General features: G+C 36.0%; 2 protein-coding genes across 2 annotated transcripts; both read right to left on the reverse strand.

Moving 5' to 3' along the window:
- Window positions 1-113: 113 nt before the first annotated feature.
- Window positions 114-4,982, reverse strand: LOC147289457 (E3 ubiquitin-protein ligase XBAT33). The gene is made up of 10 exons (XM_086236405.1): window positions 4,474-4,982; window positions 4,281-4,340; window positions 3,801-3,872; window positions 3,376-3,560; window positions 2,826-2,986; window positions 2,679-2,737; window positions 2,546-2,592; window positions 2,320-2,463; window positions 2,127-2,218; window positions 114-1,099 (listed from the first exon to the last, which is right to left on the reverse strand). Exons 1-10 carry the CDS (start codon window positions 4,648-4,650, stop codon window positions 558-560), a joined length of 1,539 nt encoding a protein of 512 aa, XP_086092531.1. The 5' UTR covers window positions 4,651-4,982; the 3' UTR covers window positions 114-557.
- Window positions 4,983-8,652: 3,670 nt separating this feature from the next.
- RPD1 (Ubiquitin carboxyl-terminal hydrolase family protein) lies at window positions 8,653-10,720 on the reverse strand. The gene has a single exon (XM_086237966.1). The coding sequence runs from the start codon at window positions 10,631-10,633 to the stop codon at window positions 9,215-9,217; it is 1,419 nt and encodes a 472-aa protein (XP_086094092.1). The 5' UTR covers window positions 10,634-10,720; the 3' UTR covers window positions 8,653-9,214.
- Window positions 10,721-11,548: the final 828 nt, after the last annotated feature.

An 11,548-nucleotide genomic window follows, 5' to 3' on the forward strand; every position in this document is an offset into this window, starting at 1 on the left:
GACACAATCATAGCAGCACTAGTAATGCTGCACTAGTCTATGTCGATGTAAATTCGTCTGGGATCTTGAATTGGTATGGACCAACAGCCAAACAACCAATTGTCTTTCTTATACCAGGAATATTATTTTCCACCTTATTACATACATTAAATCACTATAAACATATTTTATCACCACTTACAAAATCTCATATTTTCAACTCACAAGCAAACCAAACCCACTCCGGCGAACTTAAATAGGTAAAAATAGAGTGAAAATAAATTTTTCTTTCTTTGTTCACATTCAATTACAACCAATGTTTCCCAACATACAAATTTTACAGCCGCCGTAAATACCATAGGAGCAATATCAAAAGGAGGTAGCAGCCCAACAGGATGTGATGCCAGACCCAAATCCACCGTGTAGCCAGCCGAACAAAAACCGGAAGCAAACACGGATTTGCATAATTTGTGCCAAAGGGATCAAACATACATTATCTGACAGCATTAACAATGCTGTGAATAAAAAAAAAATCCTTTTGACAGCCACATCAGAAGGTACCAATATCACCAAACTGGTTAAGTATTTATTTCCGCATTGCACTGATGCTCCCTGCTGCAGCTTCTTCTGCTCCAAAACATGCTTGAACAACTTGTTTTTTCAAGTCTCAGCCCTTCCATTTTATCCTGGTCTGTTGATGCAGGTTGTGAACGACGAGCTAATTCATCTTGGCTTTCCTCCCCCCGGGATTCAAATGGTGGGCATGGACCATCATTGCACGTGCACAAAGGCATGGTGACAGAAGGAAATGGGCTACAGGTGACTGGGCAGAGTAGCTCCGAAGAAACTGAAGCCACCCGATTCTTCCGGATCTCTGGTGCACAAGCTGGAGATTCACGGTATGGGTCACGAGGGTGAAGCATGCATGGGGTACAAAGGCCGAGCGACATGTGTGGTTTATTTTCCTTCGTTGGGGAACCAGGCAATTTGACAAAGGAGATGATTCCATGCCTACAAAAAGGGCATGGAATGGACCCAGGTGGCCCCACCATTTCCGAAGGGATGTTGCTTGTTGAGCAAAGATAGAGTGCACATCTTACACAAAGCTCATGCCTACATCCTGAAAGTACAAGTAAATAGAGGATGAGCATAATCTAGTAAATATGGTAACATAAGTTCTATAATCTGGACACTTAGTGCAAGTGGTATAACAATGGTTTAAACTGTGATAATGGAACAATTCTGTAGTAAGTTTACAAGTCTCAAATATTAATCCAAGAGACATGCTGTATTTATATGAAGTGTCATTAACAGGTATTGCAGTGTACACCATTCTTCCAACCACTTCCCAAACTGTGATAATGGAACAATTTAGTAGTAAGTTTACAAGTCTCGAAAATTAATCGAAGAGATGTGCTGTATTTATATGATGAAGTGTCATTAACAGGTATTGCAATGTACATTATTCTTCCAACCACTCCCCCCTCCCCTCCCCCCCCAAAAGCATCTATTAAGAAATAAAAGACTTGAAGAATTGTGTGTAAATTTAAAATATATCAAGCTCATCTGGTAAGCAATCTATCACCACAAAAATACGTACTCACATATACACAACTTTCTCCTTAAGAGTTAGCATTTATTGTTTTCAAGATATGCCTTGAATACCTACTTTTATGCCTAAATTTATAGAAATTATTAGGTTGCCAGTATTTAAGATTCCTTCGTTCTTGAGAGGTCAAGAAATTGTTTTTTTCCTCTTATCCATTGGTAGAATGAAGTGGCCAGCCAACTATAATTTCATTGATTACCCTCTTAAAAAAACAGAGACAATTGGATATTTAGACAGTATTAGAAAGAAATACACACCTCCAATGTGGATCTATATTCTATATCAGAATTTATTATAATAGTAACTGCAGAGGGCTTTCACTTCAGACAAATGTATTGAATGCAAGTCCTCATAACACCACTAAGACTCTCATTAAAGGATTATTAGCTAAGCGTCTACAAAAGCTATAAGACTAGCTAATAATCTGAGTATTCAGCTATACTATGGCAAAAGGTATGTGGGAAAGTATCAGGAAAACATAGAAAACATAACAAAGACATGTAAAGAACCACATAAGAAAAGCATAGATGGCACAAACCTTCTGCAGCTACAGAACATGCTCTTTCCAGGCAGACAGCACAAATATCAGTGTCGTCAGACGAGGTTGTCACAGACTTAAATCCACACTCTCTGCAGTACAATCCAAGGACTTGAGTCTATATGGCGAAATTAATATACTTGAGAAATTTGATACAATTCGCATCAATGAGCTTCCTTAGTTGAAAAGTTACCTTGCTACGTTCAGTATGCTCATGAGAGGCAAGGATAGGTAATTAGAAAGAGAGAATGCCGGTATTATTGAGTCAGAATTGGTTGCTAGCAGTGGTTCAAGCCAGTGGCGCCCCCACATTCTGGCAACATCAACAGGAAGCCACCTGAAAGAGTATTATTCACATTAGTCATGTCAATGGTAACTGAATAAGAATTGTGAATATCAGAAGACCCACACGGCCATACCCATTGCAATTTAAAGTTGTCTTACTGGCACCTCTTGCAAGGAGGATCTGCAGAAATATGGAAACCATCCTTTTAAATTCAAGAGAGAGAAAATATTTTGTTTAGAAGCCATCATAACTTATATAATTCTTGCCTGACAGCATTTTAAGTTACCCCCACAAGCAGCATAGTGCAATGGAGAACTTCCAGCTCCTACAAGAATAAACTTACTTCAGTTTGAAGCAGGGTCAGAAAGTAGCATTCCATCAGCTAATTTACTAGTAATAAACAGCAATCAAACCTATCAAATCCATGGATGTTCCATAATGAAATGTCACAGCCGACACATTTGCATGAAGATCAAGTAGGAGCTGTACACAATCAAAATACCCATTCAAAGCAGCCATATGAAGAGCAGTGATACCACAATCTGCTGACTTGTTTACAAACTTGGACAGAGCACTGCACTGGAATGGAATGAATAAATAGCAAGAAAGAGATGCATATATCAAATGACTTTGTAGAATCTAGAGTCATGAAAGGTCCGAAATTGTAAACATAACCTATTGGATAATGGTTTGTTTGAAAACTAAATAATATATAAATATCTAGTGAAAATCCCTTCAGCAAGAATTTACATGCACTAAATTTGATTTGCATCTATTTACTTAGTATACAGAATATTTCATGCCGACAAGGAATGTAGTGATTTACCGATTCAAATCCCTAAAAATAAAAATTAATCCCATTTCATTACCCTTTTTCCATTTGTGTTCCAATCTTGGTAGAATTTACATGTCTGATGAATCTGCTTAACAAACAAAAGTAGAAAACAGAAGCTACCCACGTACCTTTGCTCTTTTTTGCTTGTGGCATTTGCGCCATCACTTGTGTAGCTATCTATCTGAGTACTAAGAGATTCATAAGGAGCACTTGGAACAAAGTCAGCCACGACAAGTCTTATACATCTTACATGCCCATTTACAGCAGCAAAATGAAGAGCTGTCCTGCCAGTAAGATAGTCTGCTCTTGTAACCTATTATCAAGAAGAAAATATGATTAAAAATGATACTGAATCAATTTTTTTTTTCTTGGTGGAAAAAGGACTAGAAGATATCAAAACATAATTGCTATATCTGGCTTCACTAGGAAAGATTCATGAACCAAATATTAAAGTCAAGTTAAAAGGCTCTGCAGCTTTACAATGCCCATCTGGACAAGGTTTAAATTGCATAAGTAAAATAGCAAAACAAAAGAACTAAAGTTAGTGACTCACATTGCATTTGAAGAGGAGGAGGGTTTGCACAACTTCCCAATGTCCATATCGACATGCTTGCATCAATGCTGTCTTTAAACACAGAAATCAAATAACATACTCAACATTTAGTTTCAAACTCAGAACCACAATTGTGTTCCAGATAAAGGAAAGATTGCATCTGTGTTCTGTTTTTCAATGCTTGTTTTGTTGAAACGAAAGAAAAAGGTTATACCCACAAAGTTTGAAAATCTATCTAATTAGAATGGAATCCTTTTTTGACCTTGTCAGATTTAAAAATGAAACTAATTCAAGCCCATCATGAGCTTCCATTTTCAGTTCCAGGGTCCCAATTTATACAATAAACCAACCACGAATCTTTCTAATCAAATCAATACCCATATCCCAAAATTGACCCGAATGGAGATTCAAACACACAAATTTAAAATCTATAGGATCAACAAAACAGAACTTAGATGAGACAAGCAACATCTGTCATACCTGCCCACAGTAATTCCTGGAATTAACATCAGCTCCATTTTCGAGCAACAAAGAAACAATCTAGAACCAACCCAAAAAAGAAAAGCAAATCTAAAAATCAGATAGCGGATAAAAAACGATCATCAGCAGCTAGAATAAATGAAGAAAAAAAGAAACCCAGAAAAATAAAGGTTAAAAGGAAAAGGGCAAGGACCTCGTTATGGCCTTTAGCGGCGGCGAAATGGAGAGGGGAGTTGAGGCCGCCAAAGGTGGAGTATTTGGCAAGGAAAGGATTGCAATCCAAAAGCATCCTTGCCTCTATTACATCTCCATCTCTGGCGGCCGATACCAGTCTTTCTCCGGAGGCAGAGCACCCAAATGAATTGCCCATTTCCCTCTCTGTCTCTCTCTGTCTCTCTCTCTCTCTCTATATGTGAAATGTGAAAATGGGAAAGGATAATTTAGGTCAACCGTCGTGGAAGATGACTCAAAAAATCAACAATGGGATGGAAAAATGGAGGATTTTAGATTTGGGTTTCGTGAAACTAGAGCTTCCAAATGGATGATGACGTGGCAGCTCTCTTTCCTCCGTGAGATGGATGGGTTTGACTTTGTGTACGACTCACTGTCTTTGGAAATTGGAGGGGGTGCCGTGCCACCGTGTTTTGCTTCTGCTTTCGCTTCTTGCTATGGTTTTCAGGGTGGAGATAGAGGAAAGCTCATTTTTTCTCAACTCAAATTATATTCATACAAAATGTTTTGCTTGTTGCACACTTGCACCATTATAATTTGTATAAATATTATTTTTACCTCTATTCCTTCATTTTTTTAATAACATATGTGAGTTTTATGTGTAGAATTATATTATTATTTGCTAAAAAAAAAACAACCACCACTTACTATCAAATTATTATTTTGAATCTAAAACTAAAAGTAAGAATATTTGAATTTAAAATTTTTCAAGCATTATGGAGATAAATATTAGTTGGTTAATTCACTTACCACCAAATTATTATATATATATCCTCTTGACATTTTTCATAATTTATTGTTGAGCAAATTACAATTTAGTACCTCAACTTTACATGTTGTTTCAACTTAATACCCCAACTTTGAAAACTTGCAAAAAAGTACCTCAACTTTCATTTTGTGTCAAAATAGTACCTCCGTTAGTTTTTCTGTCAAAGTGGCAGGGGTATTTTCGTCTTTTCTTTAAATTTTAAAAATAATAATTTTTTTTAATAAAAAAATTTCTTAAAATAAAAAAAAATTCATAAAATTAAAAAAATTTCATAAAATTAAAAAAAATTTATATAAAAATTTCATAAAATTTTTTTTAAATTTTATGAAATGTTTTCGTAAAATTAAATTTAAAAAATAATATTTTTTTAATAAAAAAATTTCTTAAAATTTCATAAAATTTTATGAATTTTTTTTTTATTTTAAGAAATTTTTTTATTAAAAAAAATTATTATTTTAAAAATTTAAGGAAAAGACGAAAATACCCCTACCACTTTGACAGAAAAACTAACGGAGGTACTATTTTGACACAAAATGAAAATTGAGGTACTTTTTTGCAAGTTTTCAAAGTTGGGGTACTAAGTTGATACAAAATGAAAGTTGAGGTACTTTTTTGCAAGTTTTCAAAGTTAAGGTACTAAGTTGAAACAACATGTAAAGTTGAGGTACTAAATTGTAATTTACTTTTTATTGTTTCTTTCACAAATGAGTTTATTGAACCCACCAACCCCATTACCTTCAAACTATCCCTACTACCAATTAGGATCTAACTTTTTTTTCTATTTACTTGTACCCAAATGGAATGGTAGTAGCCCTGCGTAAGTGCCATGACTGCCTTTTATGGCTAAGGCGATTTGTATGTTTATTTAATATTTATTTATTTTCAAATTTTTAAATATGTTCTTCTAAATAATTTCATGGAGGGATAAAATTGTAATTACAATCATCAGATTGGTTGTGACATACTGACATTAAACCCACTATAAGAAGTAAAGAAATGTTGAAATAGCATTATAGCAAGTTAATCTTACATGATTAGCAGGTGATAGCATTTGCAAACAGTAACTAAGCTCTATGCCCGAAACTCTCACATTCAGAGAAGAGCCTTTAGCATTCACTCACCAAACGAAGCAAAAGAGATCCGATGCTCATATCTTAAATACAAAAATGGCTCAAAAATTTTATATTAATTTTTAATTTAGTCTACTAATTATAAAAATTGTCAATTTGGTATATAAATTTTTTACGTTGTACCAAAGCAGTATAAACGTTAACTTCCATTCAAAAATTAACAGAATTGGTCACATAAAAATCTGATGAACGGATTGAAATGCCCTTGAAAATATGGTCATTTGATGTGCACATAACCAGTTTTCGTTAAATTTTTCAATGAAAATTAACATTTGTACTGCTTTGGAACAACTTAAAAAGTTCGTAGACCAAATTGACATTTTGTATAATTAATAAACCAAATTAAGATCATTGTAAAGCTTATGGACCATTTTTGTATTTAACAAAAAAAAAAGTTTAAGTTCAATTCAGTACCTCAAGTTTACTTCAAATTTCAATTTAGTACCTCATATTTAAAATCTTGCAATGTCATACCTCATCTTTCCAATTTATTGTAATGACATATATTTGTCGGTATGACTGTTAAGAAATATATTAAAAGCTGATGTGGCACTTACATGACACTTCCACAGTAATAACTAGATGCCACGTTGTTTGATAACATGTCATATTATGCAACGTGACATAAAAATAATTAAAAATCTAAAAACATGACACATTATGCCACCTAATTATTTTTAAATTTGTAGATTTTAAATTATTTTTTATGCCACTTGGCATGATGTGTTATGTTGTCAGACTACGTGACATTTAGTCAGTATTGTGCGAGTGCCACATCAACATTTAATAAATTTCGTAACAGTCATACTGACGGAGATATGACATTGCAATAAATTAAAAAAATGAGATATGACATTATAAAATTTTAAATATAAAGTATTAAATTAAAATTTAAAGTAAACTTGAGATACTGAACTAAAATTAACCAAAAAAACATTAAGTGGCTAAAGAGATCAAGTGGTCCGTGGATTACGATAATCATGCGTGCAGGTGCAGAATGCAGAGCACGACCAAAAAGAGAAAGTGGTATGCACATATTGACAACTTGATGTCTTTTTCAGAAACCGACACGTGGGAGATGCTAAGTGGTCAAAGACTTCCCATGATCAAGTTTCTCTGAATCAAGTAAGATCGTATGGTTGAGGAGCATTGATACAGTAAGTGGGATTGCTTTCACGTGAAAAGGGGTGTGAGCAATAGTATGGAAGATTTTTCTCATTGAAGATCTCGGGCTGTACGCAAGGAATTAGGTGAGCTTTAGTGGGTTTGTGGGCCATGGTTTGGTAACCTAACTCACAAACTCAGTAACCCTATCTTTCACGAAGATTCCTCTTACAAACTCCATTTTCTATGCAAAGTATCTAAGATTCTTCTTTGTATTGGGGCGGGCCGAAGCCCAACACGAAACAAAGATTACGTATGGGGATATATCCGATCTTTTTTTATATTTTAACCTTTTGTGCTCAACCCTTTCACTAAAATGTTTATATCATTTACACTAGCTTTACAAATATATAAATACAAATGTATCATAAAATATTCAAATTTAATGATTAGTATAGACTCTTATCGTAACACTTTTTTAAAAAATAATTGGGTTTGCTTTCCTTATGGGACACAAGTAGAGAACAGTTGTTCATCCTAAAATACAAGAAAGTCACATTCGATTGCACAAGTTTATAAGAATATTGGCTGGAGACTAGTCATCAGTTCACAAATAATATGTAACACTGATCAATGTCGTCTTCTTCTTTGTTTTTAGTATTCGTTTCTTTTGTCACCTATAAAAATAAAAAAAATATTAAGTTAATACTTGAATTGGTTTTATAACGGGTTGGTCCAAATTGAAGACAGCGGGTCCAAATGGGCTTTTTGTTGGATCTATTTAAAGTTTTTAAAGTTTGTCAAACCCACCCCATCAAACTAATTGATATCACAAGGCCTCACTGGTAAAAGTGTTTTCAGTGTTTCCCATTCATTTATGCGAGTGTCGGTACACTATGGCCATGAGACCATCAAATGATTCCCCATCAACAAATAAGGTTTTTCAAGTGAATAACGGAGACATTCTACAAGTTAATAGCCATACACAAATATAATTTTTTCAGATATTTGATGTGTATTACTGAAAATATACAGCATCATGGTTGAAGCATTTCGAGTCAAGTTCTGTTCATCAAGCACATTCACCAGAGACTTCATGAGTCATGGACAAAACTAAATCAATGAATATATGGAATAACATACGTTCCAATTGATTATTTCTCAACATCTGGATCAATGGTATACATCAGAATCCACTGCACTGCAGAGTCTGCAGTCTATTGTTGGTATAATTTTTACAAAACACAAGATTAGACAAGATATCAGCGGTGATGATCAAGGATAAGAAGTTGAAATCTGTTCCAATTGCTTAAGTATGAGTTCTTCAAATGGTTTGTTTCAGATTGTTAAGGTAAAAAGGCAAGGTGGTGACCAGATGGCTACATCAAAAGTTTAACTCACCTGAAACTTCAACTTCAGGATCTCTTCAAGTTGTGAAGAAACCAAAAAAGGCCATCTGGCACCAAAACTTGTTCCTTGATCTTCAAGAATCCAATTCCATTAGAGCTGCTTCTCTGCCCATGGATGATAAATTCTGCTCATCAATAATGCTATACGTGATCATTGTCCTCCCATTATGTTTCAAAGATACAAACGGTTACATGATGCCATTATTGATTCTCCTACCATCATTCGCATAGCAACTTCCATGACTATGAATTTATGATGCTTCCATGTAGGAAACACCAATTTTGTCATAGTCACTCTGTTACATGGACATCCTTTGCATCCATTGTTTCATCACAATCATCATCATCATCATCATCACCATCCCTAAAATCAGAGTCATAATTGCCACCCATATCTAATTTCATATTATCCGCTGCATCCCTCTCCTGCCCAACATTACTGCCCCCAAAGTCTTCAAAAGCATTCTCAACATAGTCTCTTCCCATGTGCCTCATCTCATCATCTCCCCAATCTCTGTGGTAACTAACCAATTCGCTATCTACTTTTGCCTTCCTTGGGCTTATTAGAACCAACTCAGCCAATTTTCTCCTTGCCAAGTACAAATCATTTGGCTCTATCAACTCACCCTTCCTATAAGCCTCCCTAAGAAACACTGTATGAAGCTTCCCATGATTTCCTCTAGTTGAAATATAAAAAATACCCTGATGTTGAAGAAGAAACTCCTTCAACTTCTTGGGCAAATTCATTGCCATTCTAAAATGAGCAATCCTCTCCAATGTGATCTTCTTCTCCACCGTCAATGACAACAATTCATGAATCACAGCAATCGCTCTCTTCTCCATTCGCTTCTGAGCCTCAAGTGACCTCAAGTCATAACCCGTAACATCCTCATACGGAGACCAATAAGGAAGCCGCTGCCATTTCCACACTGCAATCCTATAATATTTCCCTATCTTAAAACCAGGCGGAAAATTCACTATGAATGAAAACCTTATATTCTCAGCATCAATTCCTTTTTCCCTATACTCTCTCTCCCGAAGCTTCTCTATAGAAGCTATTGCTAAGTTTGGGTCTTTCTCAACAACCTCAATGTACTTATTCCTAGTTTCCTTTGCATCAAATAGTCTAAAATACTGAGGGTACTTGATAATTACCGAGTATTCGAAATCATCTGGCAGCCCAAATGCAGACCTCGCAATCCGAACGTGCTCGAGGCGAAGCCGGCCGGTATTGGACATCATCAAGAGCTTTCTAAGGCGGGTCACGGCGTCAGGGATTTGGGCAATGAGAGCCTGCTTTTCCTGCTCAATTTGAAGGTGGGCTTTTCGGGTTAAGCGGCAATAGAGGATTCGCTGAACTGGGTGCTCGTAAATCTCAAAAACATGAGGGAACTTGAGCACGAAAGCACCGGCTTCGTACTGTTTGAAGCCGAGGCGACGAGCGAGGAGGTCGAGGCGAGAGACTTGGATGATTTGGTTGGGTTGGAAGAGAATGAGGTCCTGAAACTTGAGGACCTTGCGGGTCTTTTTCTCGACCTCCATGTAGTTGTCGTAGCCATGGTCGCGGACCCTGTCGAGCTTCTTGGGTATTTTGGTGGACTGGGACATGGGTCTTGTGGAAGTGAGATTGTAGAGGATGAGTGCGATGGGTTTCAAGGTTTTCGATTTGGGCTTGAAGAGATTGGCTGAATAAGCTAAGAATATGTGCATTTTTGCTCTTATGGGGTTTTAAGATTTAGGGTTTGCGCAGGGTTTTGGTGTTGATGATGATGGTCAGGTTCGAAGCAGAACCCAAGTGTGTCACATAGAGTAGCAGCTGCCCCGGAGGCGATGGAGAGAATGCTTAGTGGGACCCACCCAGGATGTAATTTGAGAAAAACGTAAAATGTTAGGGGCAAATTCTGAATTACAGGTATTTTTAAGGCGTATGTGTAAAACTATGTATTCATTAAAGAACTAATTTTGAAATTAAATCCTGAAATGGATTATGGGCTTTAAGGCTTTAGCTCAGCCAAAGAACGAGATTGATCTAGAGGCCTGCAAATGGTAATTATGGTATGGGCTAGGCTGGCTAGCTCATATTCCAAACACGATTTTGATTTTATTATTAGTAATAAATGTTTTCAATTTTTTTTGTTTCTGATCAGAGATGTTTTGAGAGAGAGAGAGAGATGGGGCAGAGAGGAGAGAAGGGCGTCGCCAGGGAAGGGGAGTCGCCAACAGTGGCCAGAGAGGGGAGGGGGAGGGTTCTGCATCCTTCCTCCACTTTATTTATTTATTTTATTATTTTTAATTGTTTATAACTATTTTTTAATAGTAATACAATTTTGTTCTTAAAAGTTGGTTATGTGTGGGTCACTTGATCAACTTTTAACGGAATATTTGACAAACTTAATAGAATATTTTTGATCGAAACAAATTATTAATAATAATATTTGATTTAATCAAGATGGGGCTATTTCAACCACCCTAAGATTTTTTTCTCCATTTTTTCATATTTTACCCCTGCATTAAAGAAAAAAAAAACACATCCCCGTTAACATCCCACCCAGTGCCACCACCACCCCTCCCTATAATTGGTTCAAACCAATATAATCAGCAACAAGAACACAACGAGAGGATCGA

The sequence above is a fragment of the Dryas octopetala genome, chromosome 3 (genome assembly GCF_963921425.1).
Source record: "Dryas octopetala chromosome 3, drDryOcto1.1, whole genome shotgun sequence".
Classification (NCBI taxonomy): Eukaryota; Viridiplantae; Streptophyta; class Magnoliopsida; order Rosales; family Rosaceae; genus Dryas; species Dryas octopetala.